Source organism: Martes martes, assembly GCF_963455335.1.
Source record: "Martes martes genome assembly, chromosome: 6".
Lineage (NCBI taxonomy): Eukaryota > Metazoa > Chordata > Mammalia > Carnivora > Mustelidae > Martes > Martes martes.
Genome location: NC_137893.1, coordinates 112,624,935 through 112,643,136, shown reverse-complemented (window position 1 = coordinate 112,643,136; position 18,202 = coordinate 112,624,935). Strand labels below are relative to the sequence as shown.

At 32.2% G+C, this 18,202-nt stretch overlaps 1 protein-coding gene across 50 annotated transcripts in view; it reads right to left on the bottom strand.

Annotated features, from left to right (window-relative positions):
• RIMS1 (regulating synaptic membrane exocytosis 1) overlaps nt 1-18,202 on the bottom strand; it is a gene marked incomplete at both ends in the record, with an annotated part of 221,064 nt that overhangs the window by 153,014 nt on the left and 49,848 nt on the right. For 48 of the 50 annotated variants that reach the window (XM_080806176.1, XM_080806177.1, XM_080806223.1 and 45 more), the window contains 9 exons: nt 483-636; nt 762-933; nt 1,524-1,654; nt 3,602-3,714; nt 5,811-5,857; nt 9,186-9,309; nt 13,769-13,868; nt 16,140-16,250; nt 16,999-17,066. In XM_080806176.1, coding sequence (XP_080662302.1) covers nt 483-636; nt 762-933; nt 1,524-1,654; nt 3,602-3,714; nt 5,811-5,857; nt 9,186-9,309; nt 13,769-13,868; nt 16,140-16,250; nt 16,999-17,066 — 1,020 coding nt within the window. Of the gene's footprint in view, nt 1-482; nt 637-761; nt 934-1,523; nt 1,655-3,601; nt 3,715-5,810; nt 5,858-9,185; nt 9,310-13,768; nt 13,869-16,139; nt 16,251-16,998; nt 17,067-18,202 lie in introns of those variants that run through there. The other 2 variants (XM_080806205.1, XM_080806202.1) reach the window with 1 other exon arrangement.

The following is an 18,202-nucleotide window of genomic DNA, read 5'->3' as shown; positions in this document are numbered from 1 at the left end:
CCAAAATGTAGCTTCTAAGTTTCAGTTGATTTATTTGTCATAACTCAAAATTTAATGGGCACATGCAGAAAAGAATACTCTTTTCCCAATCGCCAGATGAGTAACAACAAACATACTTTACAATGTGTCTTTAAAAATATTTCTTATGAGTAATAATACTAAAAATACCCAGCAACTATAAAGTTATCAAGAACCTTATATGTAGCAACTCATTAATAATAAAAACAACTCAATGGGTATTGGGCAAAGAATGGTAATTCAGAGTTTTTAAACTTTCAGCTCTGGAATCACTCCACTGTACCATACATACATTACATTAGGGAAATACAGAAAATAGTTTTGCCAAGTCTCTTTAAAGAGATAAATATTTTTCCAATATTTTGATCTCTAATAAACAATTGAAAAATATTTGGAATATCAATCTCTAATTGGATCATCGCAACATAACTAATTCTGGTTAACTAAAAATAACTTTAACCTACTTTGTAGTTTTTTGCTAGAGCTTTCTCCATGAATGTGTCGCCTTGGCATGAAAGGTGATGGCTGAGGCAGAGGTAGTGAAGATTCATCATGTGTCTGAAGTTTATACCAATGGGGCTCATCATCTAAAAGTGCTGTCTCCAATTCTATGAGGATCTGAAAGGGCAGTTCTTAAATTAAATCAAGTGTCTTGACCAAAGCATAATATAAAAGCAACTGTAATTAATACATATCACAGAAACTTCAATAAGCATTTGGCTAATCTTTACAGCATACGTCACCTCTCCAAGAAATTCACTCTCTTCTTCTTGTACTCTTGGTTGATCCCACACAGTTATTTCTAACATCCGTTCTCTAAAATCTCTACGATGTACATGTGAATAGACAAATGTTTGATTCCATTTTGGTTCTAGGACTTTCTTTACTGTTTTGGTCCTTCTTTTGCTTTTATCACTGAAAAATAAGTATGTCTTGTAAATGAAACAGCAAAATGAAGTATCTGCTGCCATCTACTGTAGTGGCATGTAGCACTGCTACTGGAATTTTTTTTTTTTTTTTTTACTGTTTTTAATCCATAACTTTTAACCTAAGTCTAAAAAGACTCTAGGGTTGAACACTATTCTAATTTTAACTATAATGTAAGCAGTAGTTATGATAATAGGCATATATACACAAAGGTACATTCTAAATGATGTATAGCTATCCAAGGCGAATAGATGTATAAACAAGGTAATGAAAAATTTTTAAACTGGTACATTATTTTTTAAAACATATATAAAGCTTGAGGGATTTTTTTTTTAGGGAGAACATAGTTTATTCCCTTACAGAGAATGATTTATTATATTTTAAAACAGTATCACAGGTGTGCATATGCATATGTTCAAACTCATCAAAATGTACACATTAATTATGTGCAATTTTTTGTATAACAATTTTACCTTGATAAGGCTTTAAAACTAAATAAAACTATATCCCAGGAGATGTTATTGTACCTTTTCTATTACTAAGCATTTTTGCATATTTTTTCTGAAATTATTTACTACCTTCTATCTGGAAGAAAATACATTTTCACATAGGGATTCCTGGGACGCCCATCTACTCTAGTCGGTAAATCTGTTGCTTGAAGAACATTTACAATCAGCTGGTGTCCCACTTTATCATACCACAACTTCACCTAAGATCAATGAAGAAAGGAATTATTGGTAAAATCATGAAGTATTACAATTCCAAAAAAAAATACTAAAACCATTTTTGAAGAACTTTTAAGTTACATTTATAAATATTATTTCTGAAAAGAATTCCAAATTGAAAGCATAACCACTTATGACTTGACTTTTCTCTTTATGTATTTTAAACATAACTTACAATGGGCAGCCTATAGTGTTATACTCTCTCATATCAGGTTATGAAAATAAAACTGATGTAAATTTTATAAAAAAGTAAAGGAAGAAGGGAATATTAAAATAATTATCCTTGTCTTTAAGTGCTAAGTGCCAGTGTTTGGTGATTATAAATGACATAATGATTTTGGTGTAGCTAAATACATTTTGTAGTACCATATGTGTTGAAATGAGGTTTAATGAATAAGCAATTTACACAAGTGATTTGGTAGCAGTCAGGAAACATATTTACTGTGGGCCTCCTTTACACCAGGTATTGCTGTTTTCTGGGTTTTTTTTTCCTCATTTAATTTTTATAATTAACCTGTCATAGAGAAGGGGAAAAGAACAAGGAAGGCAGGAAAGGGGCATTATATACCTTCAACAAAGTGAAGGACAAATAATGGTATTTCTACTAAGATTCCGTAATAGTTTGAATAAAGAAAAATGGGAAAACGGCACACTAAAATGTCATCAAACTCCTAAAAACCAGAACTTCAGCAATCAATATAGTATTTGTGCTGGCAGTGATCAATGTTAACATTACTATTTTTTAAATTTAGAAGTTAGTTTTATGGTTGAGTAAGAACTATGAGCAAAAGTTATCTAAAGGGAATACACTGAACATATTTAAAAGTTATTATAAAAAAATAAACTAATTTAACATACACTGAACATATTTAAAAGTTATTATAAAAAAATAAACTAATTTAACATGACTGGGCAGATTAAAGATTCAAACCTGAATCCATATGAATCCATATCTCTGTTCTCAACTAATAAGAGATGTGTTTTTCATAAAACCAAAACAGATTTTTATCCCTCCTAAAATACTGGTGGAGTATATGAGAGATTCAAACACACACACACACACACACACACACACACACGGGGCAGCGCAGATAAAATAAACAGAAAGGACTATAAAAAGGTATTTAATTTACTAAAAATAGAAGTTAAAACCAGGAATGGTTTAAAAAATAACAGCAAGCTTACAGTTACCTTCTTTGTTTAATTAAATGCCAAGAGGAGAGTAGCAAAAACAGACTATAGAAATCCACATGTTACCAAAGAAGAAAAAGTAAACTATTTAGAGAATAGTTTAAAGCAAGTTTTCTTTTAGTTACGAATATAAATGCCCAATCTTCTACCATAATCTGCATAGATGGGCATTTCATAATGGTTTGCCATAGTTTCTTTACTCTGGCTTTCTCCACATCATATATTAAGCAACAGTAAGAAAAACTGTAGTTTTTTTGGATTGATACCAGAAACGAAGTATTTCACCAAATAACTCAAGAAGTTAAAAAAGGTATTTAAAAAAAATTTTTTTTTCAGGCTCCAGGCTCATAAGGGTGTTGAGTGAGTGGAACATGACCTTCTGAGTTGAACATGTTGAACCAACTACCTACCTTAGAAACTTTTATACAGCACACAAAACATAATGGGTGTTTTATCTACTTATGTTGTCATTTATCACTGAATGTTTACAACACCTGGGTACACTGTAGGCACTCAACAAATATTTTCAAATAAATATATAAATAAAGACTAATCTAAATTCAACAAATACATGCAAAAATTATGAAATAGACTATGGTGTTAAATATAAGACATATATCTGAAGGACAGACTTCAAATTTGGGGGGACATTTAAAGGACAAATGTCCCTTCATTTTTAAGGATAGATTCAGCACAGTGAGCAAAGACTAGTGTCTCCAACATGTGTGAAAAATACATACAGAAAGTTGTCCTGGCAAGACTTGTGGGGCATCTTTTAGGGCTCCAGGACTTGTTGGAGAAATAACAGAAATGGAAGGCCTTTCCATCTTCTGAGATTCAAAGGAACTTGAACCTAAAATGAGAAAAAAATTAAGTAATTTTTAGTGACCCATTTATAATAAGTATGTGAGAATATTTTTTATGAAATGTTAAATGTACCTGTTATTTGTATAAAACCATAATTCAATACCATCAATAAGAGTAGAATCTACTTTTAATTGGGTAGTCACAGAAAATTATCATATGGTCTTCTTTGGTTAATTGCCTATTTTAAAGGATTTAAAAGATATAATTAAATTTTATATTTATTTGCTCCAATGTAATATTGGTTTTATATATTTCTGGGGGGTATTTGTACAGTTTAGGTTCTGGCATAACCTCCCATGTAGGTAAAGGCTTCATGCTTTAGTGATAAGAAAGATGATGCCTATTATTTTAAATATCTTGGCTAAAGTATCATCTATTATGAACTGTCCTTGCTGAAATTAAAATGAATGCACATATAATTTATGAGCCACATCTAAGCCTAGAATTCATTCCTTTTAAAATAAGATTTACCATCTATCTCAGGTTTTTTTTTTAAGATGTATTTATTTATTTTGAGAGAGAGTGTATGCAGGAGCTGGGGGAGAAGCAGAGGGAGAGGGAGAAAATCTCCAGCAGACTCCCCACTGAGTGGGGAGCCCAACATGGAGCTTGATCTCATGACCCTGAGATCATGACCCAAGTCAAAACCAGGAGTAAGACAATTAACCTACTGAATCACCTATGCATCCCCTTGCCCCCATCTATCTCAGTTTTGATCTTAAAAATGAATCTCTTGAATGGCTGAGAACGCTGTCTCCAGTGATGCACCACAAGAGACCTACTTCACCTTCACACGGAGTATTATCCACACATTTTTTCCTATACACACAAATTAAGTCTAAGTTAAGCCACATACCATCACTCTGTGCTCTCCAAAGCCTTCAAGATAGAATTCTATAAAATTCTTTATTACTATGCTTCTTTTTTCAAATATCCTTAGAATAATTTTTTTCCTTGGGTCCTAGTACAAGAGCACTGTTGCTTCTAATAATCAATATTATAATAAACTATAATATTATACAGTTATACAGTTATAATAAACTGTAATATTGTAACAGTTTATTTTTAAATAGTACCGGCTATAAATTATGCAACAGGTTCCATTTCCCTCCCTGTATTAGTTACCAGAAAGCTCCAATCCAAATATGGGCTCATTTCCAGCAGGTATGCATACTGGTCTGTATTTAATATGCAGATCCTTGTCTACCCCATTCACATATTTTCTACCTCCTTATAACCATGAACACTTGTTTTCCTCTCAAATTACTTGTATTTTATATCTCCATAAATGGGTTACTTAAGAATGCTTGCTCATCAAGCCCAAGGTATTGTGAAGTTAATGCCAATCCATTGCAGAGTAAATATCTGCATCACTTTCACTTCCTCACCTATCTAGACGTCACTGCACACATTGTCATCTTCTATCACCTGGAATGCCTTTAATGGCTATGTAGATAATTCAACCCTCTAGCCTCACTGTCTCCTGACTCTCTTATGCCCACTGAACTTCACCTCTACTCCACCCACTCATTTCCACGATCATACGAGACAGTTTAATTTTTATAATTATTTTTATTTTTTAAAATTCTGTTATTATTTTAATTTAAATTTTAGGTGGTTAACATCAGTGCAATACTGGTTTCTGGAGTAGAATTCAGTTATGCTGCTTTTAAAATATCTGTTAATGTGCTCATTTCCAAACTAGAAGTCTAGCTCATGAGATTGAGCTAATTACCAAACAGAATGAATAATCCGGTAGCACAATACATTTTTACCTACAGCAAACATAGCTAGTACTGGTTTATTAATTGAGCTCTGTGAGGGTCCTGTTATGATGCAGAGGGTACTGTCAGTTAATATTTTTGGGTAGCCATAAAAAAAAAAAGTAGAAAAGGAAAATTCTTAAAGTAGAACTTTGGGTTTCCAATGATTGTCACAGTTGCCAACTTCAGACATCATTGGAGATAACCTTAATATAGTAATACCAATTCATTTATATCAAATAACTAAAGCAAATGATAAATCTTTATTCTTCAATTTCATTCAATACATATTATAACAACAAATAAATCTTATACTCACTGGACTCCAGTGGAGGATGGGAGCTCTCAGGAATCCGTGGAATGTCACTAAAAGAAATAGGGTATGGTGAAAATCCCATTAGCTAAATTACCCTGCCTGAGGCAATCACAACCACATTTTATTTCAGTGGTGTGAACAATCCTTTTGGGTCTTTACAGGTGGAAATGGACAGGAGTTACTATCAAGGCAATTACTAATGTGCATAGATGTCAAATACCACACACACATGCACACACACACACAAACTGTAGTAAAAATAAGTTTTTATATATTTAACAGCAAAACACTTCAACATGACAACAATCAGACTAATATTGTGGCTAAAATTACCACAATATTTTTACTACCAAAACAGCAAGTTTTGGAAATAAAAAAATGTTAAAGGTAATATTTTATTTCAATTCTAGAAAATCAAAATGACACATATTTTACAAATCAGTAATATGTTTTACAAACACATCTGAAAGAGTTTACTGAATGAAAGGGATGAAAACATTTCTTGATAATAAAATAATATGGTGAATATCATGGGCAAAGTTAATAAAATAAAAAGGATGAACTGCTTTGGAAATTAAAAATGGTTCAAGCTTGCAACAAAAAAGCTAAAATATTTTATATATGTGAATACATAATTCATATACACATATATAACCCTATATAGAGATTTATATCTCTATACTGAAGTTAGCTAAATATATGGCCATTTACTGTATGATTAGAAAGTGACTGTGAGAACACCCATTCCTGTCACACTCACAAATTACTCTGAATAAATGTTTACTATAACCTCAGCTTAATCCATTATCCACTGTGACCTTAAGCACCCTGGACCAGCTTGGTTTGGGAAGTGTACTACACAGAACTACTTTACCTCTGGTTTTTCAAAGATAGTTTAATATCAGTTTAAGGAGATTAATAATATGCAAGTGTTAACATGACATATTAAAGCAGACTGGAGTTAGCTGGGACTGACAGAATTATTAGAATGTTAGAGTATTATTTAAGAATTTCTAACCACTTACCTGTGACCTAACTTCACTTTGACTTTTCTTTGCACTTTTTGGGGGGAACACAAATAAAAACAAGTTTATCTTCCTGACTTCTCATTTTCACTTGTTTTGTGCAAAGTAATTTTCATAACTGCCTATAATATTATACTTCTTACAAAGATAATACATCCTGTGTTGTGTATTTTATAAATACATTTTATTACAAATTTTTGAACAACTAATGTTTTATATAAAGCATTTCATATGATAATTAAGAAACTAATCTTCAATACCTAAGACCCAAGAAACCAACTGTTTATCTTCTGTTACCTTCTTCTAAATTCATTTAATTAAATAAAGGTAGATTTTTAAGAAAATCTAGAAAGAATAATTTTTTAGATAGTACAACTTTGAAAACCAGCCTCGAAGACAATTATGGAAATTAGAATTTGGAACTCTAAAACCAGGCACAAGCTTTGGATTTTATATGTCTGTGAAAGAAAGATGGAGAAGTTGTAAAAAAACATTTTAAGGTGATTTTGAATCAAATCTACTAATGTTAATTGCCTCAGTAATATTTTTAGGCATAAATTTATATGTTTACAAACAAGACTTCTTAATTAGTTCTACTCATTCTACCCACAAGTAAGATAATAGAATAGTTCTGATACCAATTATAAGCATAAATGCTAAGACTATTATATTTGGTAGGTTGGTAAAACTGGTCAATACTGCAGATGGCTGATGTTTCTTAGACCATGCTGATCAATGTGCACATAAGTTATATTTGGAATGATTTATGGAATTACTATGCCACTAAACTATGAATAAATATTGCTTTCTGCTTTAACTTAGTCACAGAACTACATTAAACATAATTATTAAGTATAGCTAGAATTGTTCTTCTAGGAGTCTAATAATTTCTCTATTAACTGGAAAGTTGATACCAGATTTGATTTTTATTTAAATATAATCTTTGCATTCCATATTTCTTTGAATTCCATAATCCACGACAATTTAGGATTTGGCTATGCAGATTATTACCTTTTAAATTATTTTCATACAAAAGTAAAAATAATGAAATTGTTATTCCAGTCCACTTTAATTGTCTGTTAGTTTTTTTAAAGTTACCATGAATCAATATTTTAGCTGATTACTTTTAAACCTCTACATATCTGAAAGTATTTGGCAATGTGTACAATGCTTGATTTTAATTTATTTTTATACTTTTGATTCATTTTCCAATTTACTTACCTCTTTTCCAGCCTCATATTTACCTCAGCACTAGAACACATGTCATGTAAAACTAGAATAAATTATATAGTGTTGCTATTTTTAAAAAATCTGCATGGAAATGTACAATACTTTTGCAAATGTCTTCAATGTTTACTATTAATAATCACCACTTAAAATTGTTTATAATCTTGCTTTTATTTTAGAGTTTATATATATATTATTCTTTGAAATATATGATAATACAGTTTCAGTCCTTTGAAAATTAGGATAACTATATTTTCTTGTATGTTTTGCATTGACATATATACATGAGGACAACAAAAATTTAAGGTTACTACTTTTTCAACATAAAAAGTCTTGAACTAATGGCTCTACAATATTTTAGAGAATAAGGGAAAAAGGGAATTATTTCCAAAAATATATTTAAACATCAAGCCAACTATAATGAGACAATTTTAAATGCCTTTCAAAAAATGACAGCCTGGCAAAAAGAATATTCGGACTTTGTGGACTATTCAGGAAAAGCTAACGATGTGGGGAACTTTATGCACAAATATAAAAAATATCCCATTGGCTGTAGATAATTATGCTAAAAATTGAAGTTTAAAAAAATACTATGCCAATTATTATGACCAGCTAAAAAGTTAAAATATTTCACACTTGCTTGATTCTAAATAAAAATTGGCACTACCCATGGGTAAAAATATAGAAAAAAATATTCTATTCTTAGTAAAATAATAAAAAGTTCATGTAGACATGAAACAATTACTATTTTGAATACCATAAAAAGACAAGTTTGTTAGTGACTCCCTTTAAGGAAATACTACTCATTAAGTTAGAGTTACTAAAAATAAATAGTTTTGCCATTAAAAGAAAATATTTTTAGTTTATAGTTCACTTCAGAAAAAAACATATCAATATTTTTTGATATTACGAGTGTTAAATTGTGGAGCTTCTAAAATGTAGTGAAGAAAATTCAGCATTCAAGTTTAAAAAATTAAGAAATTTTAGAAATCTAAAATGTATGCCCATAATTGAAGAAAAAACTATCCATGTTAACATGTACTGTATGAATGTATAAACTTCTTTTTAAAACCCTGCTAATACATGTAATTTACTAAACTTAAGAAGTAAGTTTTTTTAGCCTTACCCAATAGGCCTTGAAACAATAATTTCAACTTGAGGTTCTGATTTTGATTCTAAAATAATGTTGTAAACTTCTTCATTTGTAGCTCCCGGCAGGGGTTTACCATTCCATTCTAGAACTTCATCCCCTTGAATTTAAAAAAAAGGGTATTTTTTTACCTTATATATTCTGTTTCTTTTTTTCTTATCTTTTCTCTTTTTTTAACAAAGAAATGCAAAACATATTAAACAAATAGTTTAATTGTCTAGACCCTGCTCTCAAAAGCAAATTGACTGACATCTAATGTCAGCTAAATGGTTTTTCTAAACACTTTTTTCTTTTCTTCTTTCTTTCTTTCTTTCTTTTTTTTTTTCCTTTTTTCTTTCCCCCATAGAATATTACTGGTCACAGGAAACAGTACAATACAAAACTACCTTTATCTTTTGAAATATACCAGAAATAATATAAAAAATAATCTCATGCTATGGGATGGAATTAGCACAGCCTATTTGGAAACATTAAAAAATAATAATTAGCAGCATGTCCTCCATATAATAAATGCAGGCGGCTCTATATGTGAAAGATTCTTATTGAACTCTGCATAAATCCTGCTTTGTTTTTGGTTGAAATAGCAATTAACATTTATTAGCATGAATTTTCCAATTATAAGTCATGCTTCATTGTCTTCACCAGACACACAACAGAATAAAAATGCATGAAAGGATTTGAGTTCATACCCATAGGGCAACGCAGGTAGCTATGGCAAAGTTACAAAGCAAGCAGATGTAGAACTGTTGCATGACAGTTAACCCACTTCCAGATGTTCATAACACACACATTCTATACATAATATATATTGTGAGCATTAAAATAAAATGAAGAAATATTTTGTAATAATAAAAAATGTAGTACTCATTAATTTGTCAAATATTCTAAGATTAATCAAGGAGAATAATATGATGTTAAAATACACGAGCTAATACTTATTGTTGATATTTTAATTAGACATGTCACCAAAGATCATTTGGGAAAAATTATCTATTTTATGAATATTTAGAGCAGTTTTAGATCCTAAAAGGTTCTCTGCACAGTACCCTTCAATTCACAATGGTAGGCTCTGCCAAAATATCCCAAACTCAAGGATACTTTGAGGTGTCTTAATTTGTTTTGTTTCTGCTCATTTTTTTATTCTCAGTGCCTGTAACATTTTAGGAGGTAAGGAAATATAGATTGAACTAATGACTCAATATGACCGTTATACATATGAAGCTAATTGTAAGCATGAAAATTTTGTTTTTAGGTTCATCTGCAAAAGGAAGTAGTAAAAAATTGTTTTGCTAGAACTATTTTAAAGTATTTTTTCCCAAATGCTGGCTTACTCAAAAATTTAAAAAAAAATTTTTTTTTTAAAGCATATGATGCTGCTTTGGTTTGTAAGAGTATGCTTAGTATCAACAGTTAAATGACATCTAACAGTTTGACTTAAGAAGTTATCCAGCAAGGTTTTTTAAATAGGCAATGAATGTACTTCATTTTTAAAAAAGAAATAAAATATAATTATAAATTTAAAATATATTCAGTCATTTAAATTTATTTGACCGAGAAAAGAAATAAAGTTTACATCATGTGAGTATATATATGTATGTGTGTGTGTATACGAAAAAATATTTTCTGAAACAGTACTTACCCTGATATCCCTTATTTTATCATGTTCTATCTCAATTTTTTAAAAAATGGATACAAACCATTAAATTAATGTAACTACCCGGTAATGAGCTGCAGTCAACATTTTGCAAAAGCACTGAATTATAAAATTCTCCTCTTTATAGACAGCAACCTGGAAGCATAACTTTTAACACCATATTAACTTAATACATGCTTTTATTTACAAATCAATACCTCCTAAACTAGAAGGTGGGTGGGTTTTTTTTTTTTAACAATATTTATTCTTATGTGGATAATCTCTTCAGGCAGAGATGTAGAATATGACGATGCAAAGATGACAAGGAGATTTCCTCTGCCCTCACATTTTGTGGGGGAGAAACAGAGGAATGACTATCTCTACTAAAATGCTATATGCAATGATAGGAGTAATAGAAGTAGAAGGTAAGAGCTAGGGAGATAGTAATTAGTTACTGTTCCAGGTGAGGTATCAGGAAACACTTTAGAATTAAGGCAACTTTAGATGCATTTTGAAGATGGAAAGGACTTCAACATGAAGAGCACAGAGCAGAGAAGCAGCCAGGTAGATAAGAGGCATGGACCAGGTCTCAGAGACGGGCAGCTTGCCAACGACATGTAGTCAGACTGCTATGGCAGAAGGTAAGGTGAATGGATTAATGAAGTGGCTGGATAGCAGAGAACAGAACTATAGAGCTTTGACTTAAGCATATGAAGAGGGAGAGACAGTGAAGAGGGAGACAGTGAAGGGCTTTAATAAGGAGCATGTCAGCGTCAACTTTGTGTTTTTGATGATTAAACAAATTGTGGCACAGTGCATGGACTTAAGGGAAAGAAGCAGTAGAGAAAGTTAAGGCAAGATTAAAGCAACAATGCAAATGCGAAAAAAAAAAGCAAATGCGGAGCAAAGGTCACGCTAATAAACACAGCATTGCATAGGCCAATGGTGCTTATTTGCAAACAGAAGGAAAATCATCCCTAAATGACAATGTATATCAAACAGAATATATGATTTAATTTATTAAAATACTTATTTCAAATGCATCAATTGCTTGAAGTGAAAAGTCCACTTGTATGTTTTATACTTATTTAAGCTGAGCTTTAGCATTTAGATTTAAGTTTCTCAGGATCTAGGCACACTAAGGGTTATTTATATAGAAAAAACCCTTTACTGACTCTCTTACATAATCTTTAATTAAAATACAAAGACAAAATCAAAAGCTATTATATTTATAATCTGATTTGCAAATTCAGATTTCTTCTTCTTTTTTTTTTTTTTTAAAGATTGTATTTATTATTTGACAGAGAGAGACACAGCTAGAGAGGGAACACAAGCCGGGGAAGTGGGAGAGGGAGAAGCAGGCCTCCTGCCAAGCCGGGAACCCAATATGGGACTTGATTCAAAGGCAGACACTTAATGACTGAGCCATTCAGGCACCCCAACAAATTCCGATTTCTATAGTAAAATTAGAGCATTACATTGATTTAAGGGATTTATACTTTTTTTTAAAGGGATTTTCACTTTCTAAGGCTGATTTTTCAGTCTTTTTTTTTTTTTTTAAAGATTTTATTTATTTATTTGACAGAGAGAGATCACAAGCAGGCAGAGAGGCAGGCAAAGAGAGAGGGGAAGCAGGCTCCCCGCTGAGCAGAGAGCCCGATGCGGGGCTCAATCCCAGGACCCCGAGATCATGACCTGAGCTGAAGGCAGAGGCTTTAACCCACTGAGCCACTCAGGCGCTCCCTGATTTTTCAGTCTTTGAACAAGCAAAGACTCAATTTATTGACATAGTCACTGCTGATTGAGTTATTTTCTAACTAGTTTCATAACTAGTCCGATAGTAAACAACAGTGCACTGTACCTCTATACATCTTCAAAGCCGTATGTATTACAGATGGAGAAAACTCTGATTTGATTTTGCTCCCTAAACAACACCTGCATAGGAAGTCTCTATCAAAGAAAAAACCTAAATGATTTTGAACTGATAGCCTGGTAATCGATTACAACAAAAATGTTTTTAACAGTTACAAAACACTTTTCTGAAAGTCTCAGTTATTACAGTCTTAAGGTATAAAAACTGAAAACAGCCTAGAAATGTTCTCTTTCTATGTGCTATGGGTTACTAATCCTGAATTCTACAGTTCAGCTTTTTCTGTTTTCACAGTAATTGTCTTTCAAATGCATAAGCAGACACTTCAACCAAAAGGTTTCTACTAAACTGTGAAGTAAACCAGAAAAAATATGTTAATACGATTTTAACTAAAATGAAGAATAAACAATTTAACAAAAATAGATTTTAAAGTATGTTGCTACTGAATATGGTATATCTGAATATATTAAATGATTTTATTGGATCACATTAAAGTTACAGAGCAACAGGAGGTAAATTTCCAAATACCAAGAATTAGCACACCTACATGAGTACAATACATGCCACAATTAAATTAACAAATATTTTATTACATCATCTGTGTAAGAAATGTGATGATGGTTGTATTTTACTAAGAACTACTACTGACAAGTGTTTTGGGACCACTGTGAAAACCTTTAGCAATTCTAATAGTTTAAGATACAAACTAAAGAATTAAGTAGTGATATTATTTTTTCTACAAGGCTAAATTGTTTTGGATTTTTGTAGCAACATTATGAAGCCATCTACAAAAACTAGGAATCCTGCAGCATTTGTACCTATTTTTAAACAAATAAAATTTAAAAAAGATTCCTAAACTTAATCTCTCCAAACTGCTACTGATGTATCATTGCCAATTACTGCAATCAGTAAATACCCATACCAGGACAAAAGTCTTTATTCATGCACTAAAATTAGTTAGTTATTTAATTGATTCATATGTAACTTACCCCAAATTGAAAACCACCAATTCATGCAAAGAGTACACACTGTTTAAATGTTAAAAAGAAACTTTACCTGCTCTTAAGTGTCCAACTACATCTGCAAGGCTACCCTTCTTTACTTTGGTGATGAAGGCACCAAGGCGTCCTAAGTCAGTCATTTTTCCTCCAACAACCTGGATAATAATAAACTTGTAAGTGCCCAAAACTCATATCAGAACATAAGTTTATTACTTTGAGGAATTACTCCTACAGTCTCTTACAATGTATTTAGGATTGAGTGTAAGTATATTAATAAACTGAAACTTTTTTTTATAATTTTTTAAATTTTTTTAATAAATACACAGTGTATTATTAGGCCCAGGGGTACAGGTCTGTGAATCGCCAGGTTTACAGACTTCACAGCACTCACCATAGCGCATGAAACATATTTTTGATTAAACAAGTGGCAGTATGTTTGTCTGTTGTTTGTTTTGGGGTTTGTTTTTTTTTGTTGTCGTTTTTTTTTCTAGGTAGTCCCCCAACACAGGGCTTGAACTCATGATCCTGAGATCAAGACCTGAGCTGAGATCAAGAGTCAGACATTTGGGGTGCCTGAGTGGCTCAGTTGGTTAAGCGGCTGCCTTGGGCTCAAGCTGTAACCCCGGGGTCCTGGGATCAGTCCTGGGATTGGTCCTAGATCAAGCTGCGGCAGGCTCCCTCTGCTCCTCCCCCGGTCTTGTTCTCTCTCTCTCTCTCTCTCTCTCAAATAAATAAATAAAATCTTAAAAAAAAAAATAGACATTTAACCAACTAAGCTGTCCAGGCACCCCACGGAGTGGCAGTGTAGTTTTCAAAAGAAAACTTCTCATTATATTTGAGATGACCATTGGTCCTATCGAAGTTCATATACTAATTACTTATATTGACCTAACAATGCAGGGGGACCTTGAGTAACGTATATTCTTACAAGAGAAGTGCCAGGTCTTCCCTACTTACTGTGTGACACAGTTTACATTAGGGTTCATTTTCCTTTATCTTCAAAATTCATACCTACCATTTGAATTACAGTTCCATATGCACATGATGCTGCACTGTTATATATACACAAGTTATCTCTTGTGTATAACATTAGTAGAATACAGACCTAAGACATAAAGACTATGGATTCAAACCATGAATAGGCTACTTTGGGGAAGCAATTTACTATAGTACAATGAGTAATAGCCTAAGTTTATCCCTGCTACAACCATCTGACTGACTTCATCCAAAATATGTATGTATTTTAATCTAACTCGTGAAGTCTGAGTTATATTACTGAATATTTAACACTTTTATGTGGCTTTTTCATTGTAACTAAAATTAAATACATCTGAAAGTTTCTAAGTTTAATTTCTCCCAATGCAGTTGCTAAGTATGTGTAATTAAAAGTGCAAGGCATATTCTCAAAGCTTGAGGTTGATCCATAATTCTTTAGGACATGCCCATTAGTGGAGATGATCAGAATTATCTCACAGCAAGAAAAATTAATGGCAATTACCAATAAGGTGATATTATAATTTTTTATTGACATATAATGTATTATTAGCCCCAGGGGTACAGGTCTGTGAATCGCCAGGTTTACACACTTCACAGCACTCACCATAGCACATACCTCCCCCAATGTCCATAACCCAACCACCCACTCCCTACCCCCACCCCCGGCAACCCTCAGTTAATAAGGTGATATTATTAAGTGCATTAACTGAAGAGAGGTTTTAGTTAGATTAACAGTCAATAGTTTTGAAGAGGTCAAATTATCACACAATTATAATACAATATCTTGGTAAATAATTTTAAAGCCCATCTTTGAATGCTTCTCTAAGTTTCTGAATGCAAATAAAACTATGTGATTTAACACACACATGCACACAAACATAGTAAAATAAAACATGTATGTGTATTTTTCCTATAATAAAACATAATCTTTTGTAATTAATCAGTTTTTCATTATATCTGTTGGAAGTTAGTTAATATTTCTAAAAGATACATTTTACTCTCTTGGTATTACCATAAATTCTATTGTACTTAGGAAACAATCTCTTTAATGATGTTTTATGTTGCTTGTCAAGTTACAATAAAATTATGCAGTTCACATTATCTACCTTTACTACCATCCATTAAAACCTTTTAATGTAAAAATCGTCCTTGAACTTTATACTCAGATAAAAATTCTTTATTTTCCTCTTTCTTATGGCAGTTTCCTAACACATCTGTATGCCATATTAATACAATGATTTAAAAATATTAACCTAGATAAAAACACTAAATCTACCATAAGATATCAATAAATAAACAAATATATTCACTAGGAGGACTGTATTCTAGAGAAGAGAGGAAGATATTTAAAAATCATTGTCAGAAACTTTGTTGAACACAGCCCACACTGTGCTGCAGCTTTAAGAAACACTTTAAACTAGCATACTTACCTTCAGACCCAGTAATGCACCTGATTCTTTGGGCATGGTTGTTCTCTTGTTAAGAATAACACGTCCAATTAATCGGTCCCCCTCTTTAGATGGTTGCCACGTTACAGGATGCTATTAAAACATAAACAGAGTTTAAAAAAAAATAAGTTGTTTTCTTTCCTATAAACACATAATCATTGGTTGTAGCATGATGTGATTTCCTCAGTTAAAGGCACTCTCGAGGGAATTCTTTATTCTGGTGGGTTCTACCCTAGGTTTACAATAATTTGCATTGACAGCTACATTTTATTTGTGGTAGACTTTTAAACTAAATAGTTCTAAAAGTGGTCAGCAACTTAGTAAGTCTCTCAAAGATTGCTCTGAAATAAATTGAAATTTAAAATATATCTGCTAATAGAAAGAAAACTGAATCTGTATTTTGAGTTGTTAATGTTGATACCTTTAACCAAATAATATCTCATTTGTATATAGTCAGCATTTAATAATTGTTTTTTATTTCTCTTCTAAACTGCACTGCCTTAAATGAAATGAACATTTTCTCTCTTAAAACTGAGTAAGAGGGGCGCCTGGGTGGCTCAGTGGGTTAAGCCTCTGCCTTCAGCTCAGGTCATGATCTCAGGGTCCTGGGATCGAGCCCCGCATGGGGCTCTCTGCTCGGTGGGGAGCCTGCTTCCCCCTCTCTCTCTGCCTTGCCTCTCTGCCTACTTGTGTACTCTCTCTGTCAAATAAATAAATAAAATCTTTAAAAAAAAAACAAACAACTGAGTAAGATTGCCATTTATCATACATCAAACATAGGACAATGAACAGCACATTTTGGAGCCCTAAGCTCCAAACTTTTGCTTTCCAGAAAGCTTACCGAACTAATAGGTGATGTTTCCCGGCTATGCCACGTGGCAGGATCCAACCAGTAATAATCCAAATCACCTGCACCACAGGAAAAAACGAAAAGTGCAATGATTTAAAGTGGAAAATGCATCATTTTAAGTATGACTTCTTCAGTCTATAAAGTAAAGGGTTATAAATATCATAATCTTGACTGTGTACATCCCAGAATGATACACCCTTGCATTGCAAAGGCTGTGACCTGAATCCTTGGAATGAATGTGTGTTACAAATGCACTTAATACTATATACTACTTTTTATTCTCGTAAATCAGTCTGGAAACACACATAAAAAGGGCTGAAAGAGCTGGATTAACCTACTCAACCTTCCCTCAAAAGACTAACCATTCCAAGGCACAGCCTGCCATCTAGTGATACTGGCAAAAATTGTATTCACTGAGCTGAAATAAGTATTAAAACTTAGTGTCTCTCTCCTCTTCTTTATCATATCCTTTCAAAATCAGCCTCTGGTCTCTATCCTCCTCCCTTAACAGCTAACAATAGGGCACACATTTTATCAGTGCTGAATAAATCAAGTATCACGAATAACTTTTAGCAATAGTACCAGACAACAAACAAAAAATTCAATTTTATTAAAACCATAAAAAAGGCTTTAAAAACTTTAAAAAATCCTAATTTCATAAGCATGAGTTTATGAACCATTAATTTTGATTTTAAAAATAAAATACTACAGAAAGCATCTGAGGAAAAAAAAGAAAAAAATTAATGGAAAGCTGCAGTGCTTTGCTTTTAGTATTTGCATAGGACAAAGGCCAGCACGGGTCAACGTGAGAATAAATGATCTTTTACATTTTAAATACTAAATAGATCAATGAAAATTTTTCTCCTGATGGATCTTTAAAGAGAAAAATATTAAGAAAGGGAGTCAGGCATGCCCACTAAGTGAGCTATCTAGCAGAGTATTGGAAAAAATGCATTTGGGTGGTATCTGTGAAGGTCATAAGCAAAGAATTGTATATAGATGAAAGGCATGGCCGATACAGGCACTATAAAAGAAATATGATAGGAAATGTAAAAATGTTTAAAATCTACAGGCATAAAAAAATCCATGTACCTAAGTTTCTTGTAGTTGCTTCTCTTTTCCTTTTAGGTAATATCTTAGAAAAACTGAAGGAGATTGTTATATATAGTGCAATAAATACTAAAATGTTCTTCAA